Source organism: Mustela lutreola, chromosome 7 (assembly GCF_030435805.1).
Source record: "Mustela lutreola isolate mMusLut2 chromosome 7, mMusLut2.pri, whole genome shotgun sequence".
Taxonomy (NCBI): domain Eukaryota; kingdom Metazoa; phylum Chordata; class Mammalia; order Carnivora; family Mustelidae; genus Mustela; species Mustela lutreola.
Genome location: NC_081296.1, coordinates 68,112,906 through 68,127,228, shown reverse-complemented (window position 1 = coordinate 68,127,228; position 14,323 = coordinate 68,112,906). Strand labels below are relative to the sequence as shown.

Genomic DNA, 14,323 nt, shown 5'->3' with positions numbered 1-14,323 from the left:
CCCGCGCCCGGATTCGGCTAACACCACCGCCTGTGAAAAGCCGTGCCTTCTCCCGCCTGACCCATTCGCTGGCATCCTAGAGTTAACAAATGATTGTTTATTGACGAGTTCATACATCAGTACAAACGGACGAGTTAAAAACAGCCCCTGCCCCCGTGAGACCTGGGGAAGAGGGAAGAGCCACGGTCTGGACAAAATATAAAAGTTATAAATAAGGGGGTGGGTGTTTCAAAACTGGGTCAGGGCAAATCTGGTCGGGGCGGGGGGTGGGGCGGCAGTTGCCGGTGGCCTCAGACATGCAGAAGGGGACGGGCGACGGCCGACCGCAAGACCCTCTCTCCCATCCGACACTCGGCTCGGGGTAGGGAAAGGGCGGCCACCTTCTCACAAACCTTAGCGGGAGTGTAGTTAGTTCCCTCAAGCGAGGGGCTGGCTGGCTGATTGAGGATCGAGAGGAACCCAGGCCAGAGGGCCAGGCCTGAGCCCTATTTGGTCTGGGCTGTGGCTAGTGTGCCGGTAGGGGGAGTGGAGTAGACTTCTAAACCCCACAGGGCAGCTGCAGCCCCGCTGGGGTTCTCTGCACTTTGGCTGTGCAGGTGGTGGTACGAGGAAGGTTGGGGGGGGGGATAGGCTTCATCTGTTCTGGTGCACTCCGGCTGACGCAAACAGGAGCTGCGCACTCTACGGAAACCAGTTTCTTTCTAAGTTTCTGTCTAGAGAACCAGCAGGACCCCATGGCCTTTCCATGGGAGCATAGGTTTTCCTGACCTGAATCTTCAGGAAAGCTACCCGGACATACATAAGGCAGAGGGAAGCAGTAGGGCCCAGAGACACGTGTTCTTCACCCCAACTCAACAACAGCCTCACTACTTGGTCCTAGTCTACCTGCCTGCTCTGCCCTATATCCTTCCCCCACTCCTAACAGCTGCCCTTCTGATTCTAACCTACCCCCTCCCCTCTAGCACTTACCCATTCCACCTACCTTTCCAGTGTGTCTCTTGGCCCCTTCTGCAGTCGCAGGTGCCTCTGCCTCCCCTCAACTTCCAGTCCCCAGGGAGTCCTGGGTGCCCAGCACTGGCTTTGAGGAGGCTTCTTCCACCCAAACCAGAAACCTATGAGCCATCTCATTCTGGCTAGGTTGTGGACACCAAAAATCCAGAATTCGGTTTAGTGTGTCCCAGTCCTTTTCGTGCTCCCTAATGGTTCCACATGAGCCAGGGTGGTAAAGCAGGAGTAGCAAATGAAGGGAAACCAGGCACACGTCAGCCAGCCAAGTACTCTAGCAATGAACACTCAACTGTGTGTGTGTGTGTGTGTGTGTGTGTGTGTGTGTGTCTCTAGACTCCGTCTTCGTCTGTGGCCAAGGGCCTTAGAAGGTGGTGCCCTGTAAACCATGAGGGAAGTTCTAACACCAGCATCACTCAGGATGCAAGGAAAAGGTGGCCTCTGGGTCTAGCAGCCTGCTGGGGATCAGGGTTGGGAAGACAGGGAAGACCAAGGGGCTGGGAAAAGGAGGCCAGGGCTCTATGTCTGCCCAGCAGAGGGCTTTACTGTCCTGCAGCAACATCCCACAGCTGTCTCCACAAGTTCTGGCTAGGAGAGAAAGGGGAGCAGAGGGAGAGAGAGAATGCTAGGGCTCTCTTAGAGGGGGCAATGGGAGTGGAATGTGGGGGGCTCAGGCCTTGATACCAACTCCGGCCTCCTTATGGCTGGGAATGCCTGGAGGGCTAGAGGGTTTTGCCTTTGGGAACTGCCAGGAACTGGGGAAAACAGCCCCGGGTCTGGCAGCCAGGTGAGTGCAGCTGGTGTGGGAGGGGAAGTGGAGGTAGAGGTGAAGCTCCCGCTGTTGGTTGAAGGGCACTGATACCACACGCCTCTCACTTCCACCCCACCTAATACCCTGTGTGTGCTCCCCCCCCAGGGAGCTGATCCCTGCAGTAATTTCAAATGGCTTCTAAGAAGAGAGGGCCAGCCCTTCCCAATTTCCCCCAGATGGGGCAGGCTGCCCTCCGACTCCTCACAGCACCAAGATGACGAAGATCCAAGACCTATACCCTGCGTGAGCCACTGAAGGGGCTGTGGAGGCAGGAGTTCCAAGAAAGTGAGGCAACAGTCAGGGAAATAAATTAATAAATACAAGGGCCCCATGAGGAGTGGCTGGGAAAGCTGCTTCCCCTCTGAGCACTGATCCCTGCTATCCACTCCAAGCATCCCCTCCAGGTTTTAGAGAGTGGATCAGGGGCTACAGTCTGGAACAGGGGGGCTTTCACTTGGAACGGGATTCTGGAACTAGAGTCTGCGTTCCATGCGCCGCTCCACTGCCCGAAGCAGCAGCTCTGAGTATTGCTCTAGGAGGGCCTGTGTCTGCTCAGCCCCCACGGCCCCGGGGCTCCCGCCCGGGCTGCACAAGACTGCCCCGGCCAGGGCCTCGAGCTCCTGCCGCACTGAAGAGAAGGTGCTTCTGAGGAGCTGGGTGATGCGACTTTGCTCCGCTGAGGGTGTCTTGCAGCCAGCCACCTGTAGCAAGACCCAAAAAGGGAGTCAGAGGGACAGTGGACGGACGTCCTGTCAGTGGATATATAAAGGGAGGGGCCCACCTGGGCCTAGCCTGCCCCCAGAGAAGGCCCTCCTGGACCGTCCACTGTGTCTAGGGTGGGCAAAGTGCTACTGTTGATAATTACACGGGAACAACAGGCATAAACTGGGATGGTCCTAGAACAAACCAGGCAAACTAGGCCATAGGGTCTCTCCACAACACCCCCCCCCCCCCATCCAGTCTGAGGAAGTCTCCAGACAGAGAGGATCAGTAGGTGCTCAATCAAGAGGCCTGGTCTGGCCTCTAAGCCCCTCGCCTACTCTGCCCGGGATGTTCTTGCTTGCCCCGCCCACCCGTCAGTGGAAGAGCCTCATGGTTGTTCCTTGTTCCGGATACTCAGCTGGCACTGCTGATGTGCTACCTCCCCCACGATGGGTGCCCAGCACGTACCAAGTGGTAGAGACGCACAGCCTGGCGCACATTGCCCTGGAGCTCTGCCACAAGCTGTTCGCACTCCTCCAGGCTCACTACCGGTTCTGGGGGGTGGGGGGACACATACAACTTAATGAGGCCCAGTGAAGCTGCCCTTTCAGGCCTCCCCCGTCCCAGAGGCCCTGAAAGCAGGAGAGGCCTACCACAGGAGCACACACCCCCTCTGCTTTCCTTTGTCTCGCCTCCTTCCTTCCCAACACTGCCAGCCCCCAACACCACACAGAAAAAAAGGTCCTGGGGGGAGGGCCAGCCCCAGCACAAGCAGCTAGAAGGTGGCGAAGGGGCAAGTAAGTCACAAGGAGGTCATGAAGATTAACAGGAGTGTCTCACCATTGGGGTGTGACTTACAGACCAAGACAGGAGCAGAGACAGGACGAAAACGCCAGAGGCTGGACGCACAGAAATGGGATGGAGCCAGAGAGCAGACAACAGAGATAGGAGAAAGAGGATGGGGCAGGAGATGAGAGCTGGGGAGCTGTGCACACCTGAGCCCTGGCTCAGGGCTGCCCCTGGCCTGGTGCATTCCACGGGGCTGGGGGTCTTCTCGAGGGGTGGGAGCTGCAAGTCCTCAGGGCCTCGGAGGAGGCTGCTGACCGGCAGCTGCTGGGCACAGGGGCTGTTGGGCCTAGGCGGAGCTGGGCACTCTGTCCTAGGCTTGGGAGGGCCACCCTCCCCCAAACAGGCCCGCCGCTCGGATGTGTTGTGAGCCTTTGTGAGGCCCATTGGGGAGCCAGGCTGTTCTGCCTCACCAGGGGCCCTGCCCTTGGTAACAGGTGAGAACGTGGCCAGGGTAGGACGGTCAGGCAGTGGCTTTGGGATGTCCAGGACCAGGTGAGCCCGGCTGGGCAAGGCTAGCTTGCTGAGCGGTGAGACTCGAATGGGAGCAGGAGCCTGAGGTTCGGCTGCCAGGCCCAAATTCTCCCCAACAGACACGCTGCGGGAAATCTTGGCCATGGCACTGGTGGTGGGGTTCTGGTAGGACTGAGGCGGAGACGGACAACCATCAGCATGCAGCAGGGAGCACAGGCCCTCCTGGGCATTGGTCTCCCGTGAGAGCAATGGGCCTGGTGGAGTGGCCTCATCTGCAGAGAAGACAGAGACACAGGTCAGGTGGTGAGGAAGGCTTCCCAGACGTTAAGGCTCACAGCTCCCTAGGAGTTGCTGTGCCCTGCATACACCCACTAAGGGACACCCAGTGGCAAGCACAGGGGCACATCAGGGTTGAATCAGCCCACCTTCCTCTAGCATGTGCATGCACGCCACACTCTCCGCTCCCTGGACTTGAGCCCCTCAGGCCCCTCACCCTGCAGCACCAGACTTTGCACAGACTGGGCCTTCTGGAGTCCACCTAAGGTACTGGCTGCAGCCACTTTCTTGGGAGCCCAGCTGCTGTCAGGGTTGAGGCGGCGTCGAGGCAAAAGCACAGGGACTGGCTGCTGGGGGCTGGCGTTTCCAGGGGAGGGCTGTGCCTCCGGTGGCGCTCCTGGAGGGCTGGCTCCACTGCCTCTCAGGGAGTCCCCTGAATCTGCCAGCATCTGGGCTGCTCTCTCTGTCAGCGCCAGGCTTGAGGAGGATGGAGACGGTTCCCTACAGGGAGGAAATGGGGAGGAAGGCCCAAAGGCTTAGGAGTCCTCCCTGCCAAGATGGGGAGAAGCTCTCACAGCACCAGAAGCTCTGGGTAGGAAGGGCAGGCATGAAGCCAGTAGGCCAGTGGTCCCCAAACACGGGATTATGCAATGCTGTTTGATGTGGGAAGACAGAAGTCGGCACCCTTGGAGGGAGAAGCCTCACCTGGGGGCGGGACAAGCCCTCTGGGGAGCACTAGGAGGTCTAGTGAGCCACAGCTCCTAGTCAGAGAGTGAAAGCTGCTGTGGGGAGAGGTACCTGAGCGGGGCCGTCTGTACTTGCAACAGGAATCGTGAAGAGATGCTCCGAGACTCTGTCCTCTCTGGTACCCGGACTGGGGCCCCTACCAAGGTGACAGAAATCATGAACTGAAGCCTGCCCTCACCCCGATTCTACCTTCCCTCAAAGGTAACCCCAGGGCACGGCCTGCCCATGGCCCCTCCCTCTCAGCCAGGCAAGGAGGGAAGGAGGGCAGACGGCCATGACCACATACGGGCCCTCTGAACACACCTGGAGCAGCCCCATGGGCCAGAGTCTCAAAGTGCTGTTTGAGAAACTGCTCCTGGTCTGGGGTATGGGGACTGCCTTCCTGCAGCCCATAGGAGCCAGTGCCTCCCTCTTCTTCCTCCTCTTCCTCATCACCCTCGGCGGGCTCTTCAAGGTCTGAGGAAATGCCATCCACACTCAGGGGCTCCGTGCTCTCCGAGTCTGGATGTGGGGAGAGAGAAGCAGCACGCTGCACCCACCCCTCGCCAGAGCCTCAACGGCGGCCTCGGCCCATGGGCTTCCCTCGGAGCTGCAGTCTCACCTCCGTTGGGGTGCTCAGGGCTGGAGAGGCGGCTGCTAGTATCATCTACAGAGCAGGCGCTGTCAGGACTGTGCTTCTCAGGGCCTCTGCTGCCTGGATATACTCTTCCCAGGGTCCCTCGGACTGGTGCCTGCACCTGGAACTCACTTTCAGGAAGGCCAGCCGGGGAAGCAAGAGGCAGTCAGTAGGGGTGAGTGGCCCCACCAGGACACCTGGCTTCTGTCTCCCCGACCTGTGAGTGGGGCTGGGGATGAGGCAGGGGCAAGGGGGCGGGCAAGCCCCAAGGAACCTGGGCCAGCCCTCCCCTAACTAAAGGGAAGGGAAGCCTGGGAAAGGAAGACAGCATGGCCCCTGAGGTCTGGTGAGGGAAGGACCCTTGCCTGGTATCCAGGGTGGGGCTGTCACTCGGCTCCGGGTAGACAATACCATCTTCGATGGGTGCAGCCTCCAGATCTTGGGCAAAGACCCCTTCCTCTTGGGACAACAACCGAATAATGTGGGGACAGGAACAGGGCTGGGAAGCCTGAGGCCGAGGGGGCTTTTCGTTCTGGGAATACACAAAGGAGCATTACTGAGGTTGCTGGTGTGAGAGAGGGTCTGGGAAAAGAGGGGGAAGTGGGCAAGGATCTGGTAGGCGTCAGTTCTGGGATGATGCTGAGTAGTCCAGCTCTGAGGAGAACTGCTAATGTTCTTGAGTTTCTGGAAAGACTATATTCTGTCATACTCTAGACTGCCAACCTCCAGTCACCACTTGATATCATGAGCCCTTTAAGAAACCTGGCCCAGGGCAAAGGGTACCACCCCAGTTCCCAGACCATACCGCTTAGCCAGCTTGACCCTCTGCAGTCCCAGTTACCCATGTGTCACAGGGGCAGGGCAGGCCAGCTGGCCCAGTGCTCAGGCCCCAGCTGTTGGCATAAGGCTGGTTAAGGCTGCTTGGCGATCTCTAGGTTGCTGGGAGAAAGCTGGCTCACCTGGCTAGCACGGGAGGCCTCAGGAGCCTGCTGACCAGGGCAGGACGGGGTCATGGCCAGCAAGTCTTGGCTAGCACCGCGAGGGCTCGGGGCCAGCGTCTCTAGCTGCCGCAGGTCCAGCATGGAGCGGACACTCAGCTCCACACCTGGCTGGGCCCAGCGGCTCCTTCTCCTGGGTCCTTGGTTGGCTGCAGGGGCTGGGGCCAGGAATTCCGCCGTCTCCTGCGCCTGGTGTGAGGCAGGGATTGGGGAGGAGGTCACAACCACCAGACAGCAGTATCAGCAAACACTCAGATATCACTCATTGTGTGCCATGCGTTTTATGTACATGTACCCACTCCCTTAATCCCCACAGCAACCCTAGAAAGTAGGTATTATCATTATCCCCATTTTTATAGGTGGGAAAACTGAAGTACAGTTTTCCCATCTATAAATTACAGGTTTTGAATTATAGTTTTGAATGACTTATCGAGTCCTGTGGACAGAGGCCTGCCTGATGTTTACAACTCGAGTGGTCTGGCTCCAGAGTTCATGCTCTTAGCTTCACTCTACATCCTGTCTGAGACCTTCTAGTCTCAGCCTTCACCTGGTCTCACGGACACCTCGGAGCTGGTCATCCCTAAAAAGTCCCTTACTCTGAGGTCCATTCAGAACACCAAGGACAAACCCAATAGTCCAGCCCTGAGCCCCTGGCCTGGTCAGAAGGCCCTGAAGGCACCACGCCACCAGCATTCTAGGGAGCTGCTACTGACAGTGACGGCGCTGCCATCTGAAGTCTTGACACGGCACAAGTGAGGGTACGGCTGCCTTGGGGATGGCTCAGAAAGCCTTGACCTTCCTTCTGGCTGCCCTGAAGTAGCTGCCCAGTTACTGGTCCTCTTACCACCCGGTCCCTCTAACTAACTGCTCTGGAAGTTCTGCGCTTGGGGGTGGTGAAGCCCACGGGTCTCCTAACCTGCAGTCTTCAGAGCTACAGTTCCTCCAGATGCCTACTCTTTGAACCTTTAAGGTTCTTGAACTTACGTTCTTTTTTTTTAAACATTATTTATTTACTAGAGAGAGCGAGCTACTGCACACAGGCACACGGACACAAGGGGAGTGCAGAAGAGAAAGAAGAGGGACAAGCAAATTGTCCTCTGAGCATGGAACCCTAAGAGGGGCCCCACATGGGGCAAGGCTCAATCCCATGACACTGAGATCATGACCTAAGCTGAAACCAAGAGTCAGACGTGTAACCAACTGGGCTACCCAGGCACCCCTTGAACTTCAGCTCTACCTCTTTGGCTCAGACAACCCTTGTCTACTGCCCACCTCAACCTGTTCTTTCTTTACACTTCCCCGCCGGCCCCCAGGAAGCTGAACTACTACAGCACTTCTTCTAGTGGTGACTAGACCTTGCAGGCCACCCATCCTGGCGTGCAGGAAGGAGACCCGTGGGCTTCACCACCCCCAACCTGGGATCAGCCGAGCTGCTTAAACTCTCCCACGAGGCCCTTCCTGGGACACAAGGGGTACAGCACAGGCTCGGAGAGCTCTGCCTTCACCTCCCTCCACCCCCTGGGAACCTTGGAAGGGCATTTTTAATGATGGTGACTCACCCGACTCATCTCCCAATGGGACAGGCTTCGGGGCAGGGCCGGGCCAGGCACTGAGGCTAGACAGAGACAGGCAGTCAGAGAGAGTGTCTCCTGCCCACCCACCCACCCAGAGCCCCAGCCCCGCACCAGCTCACCCCGCTGTGTGGCCATAGTGATGCTCTGGCCTCCTCAGCTCACCCTGCTCTCACCTCCAGTCCCAGAAAGGGCACATCTAGCCACTATGCCAACTGCTGCCTGTCTCCCCCTCCTCCAGACTTCCACATACCTGGCTCCTTCTTGGTACCCTTGGCAAGGATGGGCAGAGCTGGAAGCTCCTCTTCTTCAGTGCCCTCATCTTCTCCCTCCTTGTCACTGTCTGATGACAGAGCTGGTCCAGGAGACAGCATCGATGGGGCCTCGTGCCTGAGTCCAAGACAAGGAAGGTCACAGGAAGAGGAGATTCAGTTCAGAAAGAGGCCAGTGTTCATGGGTCTTCAGGTATGAAACAGGTGTTGGGGGACCCAGGAGTCAGGAGGTACAGGTGAAAGGCAGGTCCAGAGCATAAAGGGAGGAGCACTGAAACAGCGAGCAGTCCAGATGCCTACCCACCTCTAGCCCGTATCCACACTCTGTTCTCACCGGTTGGGTCCTGCAGCCCTCTGGGGAGAAGACGGCGCTTGCTGCTTGACCCCTCGTTGACGCTGGCGCAGCTCAGCCAGACGCTGCCTCATGCTGATGGTCATCTCAGAGCTCAGGCGCCATACAAATATACAGCTGAGTAGAGCCAGAGTTGGGTGAGGGAGAGGTAAGGTAAGACACCAGCTCCCCTTCTCCATGGGCTGGCAGGAGGGCCAAAGCCAACCTCTAGTGCCACATCAGGCCCAGCCAAGAAATACCCCTGCTCAGCCCTACTTCCCAGAGACATCCCTCATATAAAGAGAGAGGAAGGGGCAGTGTGTGTGTGTCACAGAGGAAAATTCTGTGTCTCAGGGAAGTCGGCTCCTACTCACCTGTCCCCTGACACTGAGATGAGATGTTTGCAGTCATTACTAAACTTCATTCCAGTGACAATCTCTGTGAGGAACAAAGAATACGGCCTGTGAGCCACCCTAAAGTCCTGGCCAAGCTTCTGCCCCAACAATGGAGGTGGATGTTGGTTGGAAGCAAGGGACAGGCAGCTCTGTGAGGTCCTGAGAAACTAAAGGAAGAAAGAGTAAAGTTCCAGCAGTAGAGTACTGGGGCAACGCTCACCTGAGTGGCCGAACATGGTGGCCACGCACTCGCCTGAGGAGAAGTCAAAAATGGAGAGGTTCTTGTCAGAACAGCTGGTGGCAATGTAGATCCCTGAGGGGTCTGTCTGCACCTGAGGAGCGGGACACACAGCTGGCAGAGGACAAGGGAGACGCCAGTCCCTTTCCACCTTGTACCCCAGTGCTTCCCTTTCTGTGGCCTAGGGTCCATCCTCCTGGGCAAGGCCTTACCTTAATCAGAGTGCCGTCCTCACCCTGTGACCCTTTAAACAGCTTCTTCTGCTTCCCACTGCTGATGTTAAAGATCCTGTAAAGAAACATGCTCTTGGGGTGCCTGGGTGGCTCAGTGGGTTAAAGCCTCTGCCTTCGGCTCAGATCATGATCCCAGGGTCCTGGGATCAAGCCCTGCACTGGGCTCTCTGCTTAGCGGGGAGCCTGCTTCCCCCCGACTCTCTCTGCCTGCCTCTCTGCCTACTTATCTCTGTCAAATAAATAAATAAAATCTTAAAAAAGAAAGAAAGAAAGAAAGAAAGATGGTCTTGTTCACATGAGGAGGAGGCCGTGATCAAGCACACCCGGGTGGCGGGGTCCCTAGCATTCGGTCCCAGCCATGTCCTCACTGGGAGCCAGGCCCCAACACCAACTCCTGCCTCCTTGGTACAGTGAAGTGCTCATTCTCTAGGCTCAAGGGGGCACAAGGCCCTGGACAAAAAGATAGAAGTAGGGAGAGAGCTGCCAAGAGCTGACTCCCTGCCCCCGGGCTTGAAGGAATGCTATCAGACGATTTGAAAAGGACATGCCCACCGAATATTTCGGTCCTGGCAGCCGATGGCCGTGTACTTCCAGCTGGGCTCCACATCCATGTCATAGAGGGTCGTCTTCCGTACCACGTGGTGTGTCCGTGTAAACTGGACTCCGTCTCCAGACTGCAGGGGTAGAGCGCATGGCCCCACCAGGCCCAGAAAGCCCCGCTTTTACCTCCCTTCACCTCTTACAACCTCAGCTGGGGGCAGGGTAGGAGCCCCCCACCCCCACCCCAGTCCAGGAAGCCCCAGACCCTCACCTTCTGTGCTGTGCGGAAGTAAATGCTCTTGTCTGCTCCACAGCTGATCATGCGGACTTGCCCGTCGCTGGCTACGGAAGATGGGAGCCTTGCTATTCCCACTGCTCTCACCACAAGGGGCCAGCCCTTCCTCTACTGGCCCACTACCAAGCTCTCTACACGACCCAGACGACCGATTAAATCAGGATCCTTCCCTCCAAACCTAAGCTTTCCGTACTCTCCATCTCCAGCCAACTGGTTGGCTCAGGGTCCCCTACACATAGAGTCTACACTCCATCTGCCTTCCAGTGAGGCCCCAAGCCTCCCAGCAGCTGTCCAACATGCCCCTGTGAGGGGCACACCCCTCTCACCGAGCCGGGAGGCTGGTGGCAGTCGGAGTGGGGGTGGAGGATGTTGGTGGTAGGTGGTTAAGATGTGTCCCAACTGCCCTGCCCCCACCTGCAAACTTGACAGCGGTGATGGAGGAGGAGTGCTCGTCCAACGTCTGCTGCAGGCTATACTCGCGGCCAGCATCTAGGACGTGGATGAGCCGGTCCCGGCTCGCTGATGCCAGCAGCTTCAGACCTGGGGTTCAAAGAACTCCATCAGCCCGTGCGTGCCCACAGCAGGCCCCTATCTGGGCCCAGCGGAAGGCCCGCAGGAACCGAGCCCCGTAACCCTAAGTCAGTGAACCACGCGGAGCAGGAATGGAGCTCTATACCCGTGTCCGGCTTAGAGTACTCCAGGCAGAGGATCTCTGAGTCATGGGCCTCCACCTTCAGCATCTCGCTCAGGGACTGCAGCTCATGCACCCTGCAAAGAGGAGAGGGAGGAGGTCACTGCCAGACTACAGGAGGAAAGACTCACCCTCCATTCTCTGCTATATCTTCCCGCCAGGGCCTGTTTCTAAAATCAAATTTTTATTTATTTTTGAACTTTGAGGCTTAGAGAAAAGTGGCAATGAGTACAGCGATTTCCCGTGTTAACGACAAATCGAATACCAGAACCGGGAAATCTACATTGGTACAATACTGCTAATTCAAGATTTTAGTTTCATTTCACCAGCTTTCCCACAGTATCTTTTTTTCTGGATCCAGGATCCTCGCAAGAGTCCAAATTGTACTTAGTTGTTACTTCTCCTTAGTCTCCTGTAGTCGGTGACAGTACTTCAGTCTTTCCTTATCTTTCATGACCCTGATGCCTTTACTCCCCTGTACTCTTTAGAAGAGTACTCATTACTCTTGTCCTCTTTACCTCAATTTGAGTCTGTGGGCTGTTTTCCCACAATCGGACTGAATTTATGCATTTTTGGCCAGAAGACCACCGAAACCACTCTCTGTAGCTTCTTAGTGCATCCTATCACAGGCTTCGTGATGCTATTATGAGGATGGTAAGCTTAATCACTTGAAGGATGGTTTCTGCTGGGTTTCTTCCTTGTCAATTTACTACCTTTCTCCTTGTATATAGACACCTTGTTCCCCAATCTTTTTGCACAAATTTTTCTCAAGCTCTGTCCTTTGGGACCTACCCCCCCACACCAAAGCCTGCACTGCAGGAGGCTATTGGTACCACTCCCAGCCTGGCATTACCTAAGCGTGCCTACACGGTCCCCAGAGGCTAGATGCTGTCCATTGGGGCTGATACACACAGAGCGGATGCCCACACGGGGGTCCATCAGGGACCCATCAGCCTTGTCTCCTCCGGGCAGCTCCGTGTCCAGCAGGGCCTGAGTGTTCCCATCCACATAGATGATCTTAATGAGGTCCTAGTGGAGCAGGTCAGGAGGAAAGGTGGGTAAGGCAGGCCTGACCCCATACAGCTGCAAGGGGAGATGAATGCTGGGCAAGATAAACCCTTGGCTCAAGGAGCCCAGCCGAATCTAAGCCGGAAGATCTAAATCTGGGGACCCAGATCCTGAGAGGGAGGTGTGAAGGCTGTGGGGGGGGGCACTGAGCGGGGAGCGGGTGCCCTATGGCCTCGGGGCTCACATTGCTGAGGATGTTTCTGTGCAGAGTGGACCCATGCACCCCGGAGCTCTCTGTGTTCCACAGCCGGATGGTATTGTCCGAGGAGCAGGTGATAAAGGAACTTGGGGGCAGGCAGGCCTGGTTACTGTCCTTCACTTCAGGGTAGACCTGAGAGGCAGAGGGAACAGAGTCAGATCTCCAGTTAGGGGGCAGTCCTTTCCCTGCCTGAGGAGATGGACGGGAATGCGATTTAAAGACAGAACGTTGGAAGAACTTAGCGCCATGTTTGTCACATAGGAAGCAAGCTGTCGCTACTGGATACTCTCTGTAATGGCTAAGGGCAAACACCTTAACGAGCTCCTACTACATTCCAGGCCCTCTTCCACGTCTCCCATTTATATCGTTTCATTTAGTTCTCAGGACAAGATTAAACAGGTGCCTCGATTTACAGCTCAGGAAACTGCGGTTCAGCCAAGTTCAGTAACTTGTCCAAGATCACCCAGCGCAGGATGAAGCAAAGCTAAGGTCAGACAAGGGTACAAGGGAAGAAGCCCGAGCTTTAGAAGCACTAAAATTTAAGCTCAGTCCTTGGGACCCATCTGAAGATATGGAGATACACAGGGATGTTGCCAGAGAAACAAGGAGGCAGCAGGAGTATAACTTTATACTCAGGGATTCCCACTTCCCACCTCACAATGGTATCCCAGCAAACATGGTCCATCCCAGGCCAGCCCAGCCCACATACCTCCACACTCCAGACGCAGGAGGAATGATACAGAGCCGAGTACACCTTGCCTACTTTCTTGGGGTCCCTCACATCCCAAACATAAATGCTGTGGTCGTTGTATACACAAGACAGCCACTGATTCGTAGGATCAAAGGTCAAAGCAATGGTGTCTGGATACTTGGCATTGGCCACTCCAGAGAAGAGGCGACTGTGGAGAAGAGGACAGGGCAAAGAGTGAGTGGGGAGCTGATGAAACGAAGGACTGGAAAGAATGAAAACCAAAGCCAAACCACAAAGGAAGCAGCAGAGTGAGCCTCTTCAGACCTGCAGGGGGGAGCTGCCTGAGAAAGGAAAAAGCAGCGCCTCATAGTTGTCAGTGGGGAGCTGACCTGGCACACGCTGTTGGACCATCGAGTTCTCTTAAGGAACACAACCCACGTCACGGAACACCACAGTCTGACAAGGGAACTCCGTGGCCGTGACGGAGTGGAACAAAACAAGACCTCTCATAACCGTGTCCGAGAACACAGATAAACACACAGCACAGCACAAACCACAAACATGACCAAACGTTCCCGGTCCCGTCTGTGGTGACTGGCTACTGCTTCTTCATCCATTACAGCTTTTGCCCCATACCTTCCCTTCCACCTTTGAGATTAAAATTATAAAGATGCCCAACTGTGCAACTGCCCCCACTTTCTGACAGCATCTAACCAGAGCAAACCTTCAATCCCTTGAACCATCCCTAAAATCCTCCACTACAAGCCCAAATCTTAAAGCCCCGCCTAACCCCCCCTTACTGAGACACTCCCCACTTTCCTAAGATGTATGGTCTTCTCTGTGGCCACCATTATCAGGAAACCCAAATCTGTGGGACTGCAGAGGTGTTCCTGGCAATCACTGGGGCAGACACACTCTTCATACCACACAGCCAGGGAAGGCTGGGCCCAGAGGGAGGCTCTGAGCGGAGGCAGCCCCCGCACCCTCCGTAGCTCACCTGGCCTCAGTGACGCTGGCAATGTCGGTCCCCAGGGCGTGGGGCCGGGGCAGCGTGCTGAGGAAGTGCAGGTTAGAGGGGTTGAAAAGGCGCACGGTGCCATCGGCACAGCCACAGAAGATGTAGTCTTGGCTCACAGAGATACAATGGGCCACAGTGGTCTGCAGGCGGAGGGGCTCGGGTCAGCAAGGGTCCCCCGCCCAACCCCTCCACCATAGTCGCCTGCCAAAAGGAGAGCAGCTAAGCAGAGGCTGCTCTGGCCTGAGCCCCTCAGCTGCTGACTAGAGATGCCCCTCCCTCCAGCAGCAGGTGGCCAGCAGGCCCACA

The 14,323-nt window shown here is 56.5% G+C and overlaps 1 protein-coding gene across 3 annotated transcripts in view; it reads right to left on the bottom strand.

Moving 5' to 3' along the window:
- Nucleotides 1-77: 77 nt before the first annotated feature.
- The window catches only part of MAPKBP1 (mitogen-activated protein kinase binding protein 1), a 53,489-nt gene continuing 39,243 nt past the window's right edge, over nucleotides 78-14,323 (bottom strand). For all 3 annotated transcript variants that reach the window (XM_059181249.1, XM_059181248.1, XM_059181250.1), the window contains 23 exons: nucleotides 13,997-14,157; nucleotides 13,018-13,207; nucleotides 12,294-12,440; nucleotides 11,895-12,070; nucleotides 11,027-11,118; nucleotides 10,765-10,890; nucleotides 10,327-10,397; nucleotides 10,068-10,189; nucleotides 9,495-9,570; nucleotides 9,265-9,376; nucleotides 9,024-9,087; nucleotides 8,653-8,787; nucleotides 8,300-8,436; nucleotides 8,035-8,090; nucleotides 6,437-6,664; nucleotides 5,843-6,009; nucleotides 5,463-5,608; nucleotides 5,165-5,362; nucleotides 4,913-4,997; nucleotides 4,332-4,615; nucleotides 3,514-4,110; nucleotides 2,987-3,072; nucleotides 78-2,517 (listed from right to left, as the gene is read on the bottom strand). In XM_059181249.1, the coding sequence (XP_059037232.1) occupies nucleotides 2,290-2,517; nucleotides 2,987-3,072; nucleotides 3,514-4,110; nucleotides 4,332-4,615; nucleotides 4,913-4,997; nucleotides 5,165-5,362; nucleotides 5,463-5,608; nucleotides 5,843-6,009; nucleotides 6,437-6,664; nucleotides 8,035-8,090; nucleotides 8,300-8,436; nucleotides 8,653-8,787; nucleotides 9,024-9,087; nucleotides 9,265-9,376; nucleotides 9,495-9,570; nucleotides 10,068-10,189; nucleotides 10,327-10,397; nucleotides 10,765-10,890; nucleotides 11,027-11,118; nucleotides 11,895-12,070; nucleotides 12,294-12,440; nucleotides 13,018-13,207; nucleotides 13,997-14,157 (3,684 nt within the window). In that variant the 3' untranslated portion in view covers nucleotides 78-2,289. The remainder of the gene's footprint in view (nucleotides 2,518-2,986; nucleotides 3,073-3,513; nucleotides 4,111-4,331; nucleotides 4,616-4,912; nucleotides 4,998-5,164; nucleotides 5,363-5,462; nucleotides 5,609-5,842; nucleotides 6,010-6,436; nucleotides 6,665-8,034; nucleotides 8,091-8,299; nucleotides 8,437-8,652; nucleotides 8,788-9,023; nucleotides 9,088-9,264; nucleotides 9,377-9,494; nucleotides 9,571-10,067; nucleotides 10,190-10,326; nucleotides 10,398-10,764; nucleotides 10,891-11,026; nucleotides 11,119-11,894; nucleotides 12,071-12,293; nucleotides 12,441-13,017; nucleotides 13,208-13,996; nucleotides 14,158-14,323) is intronic.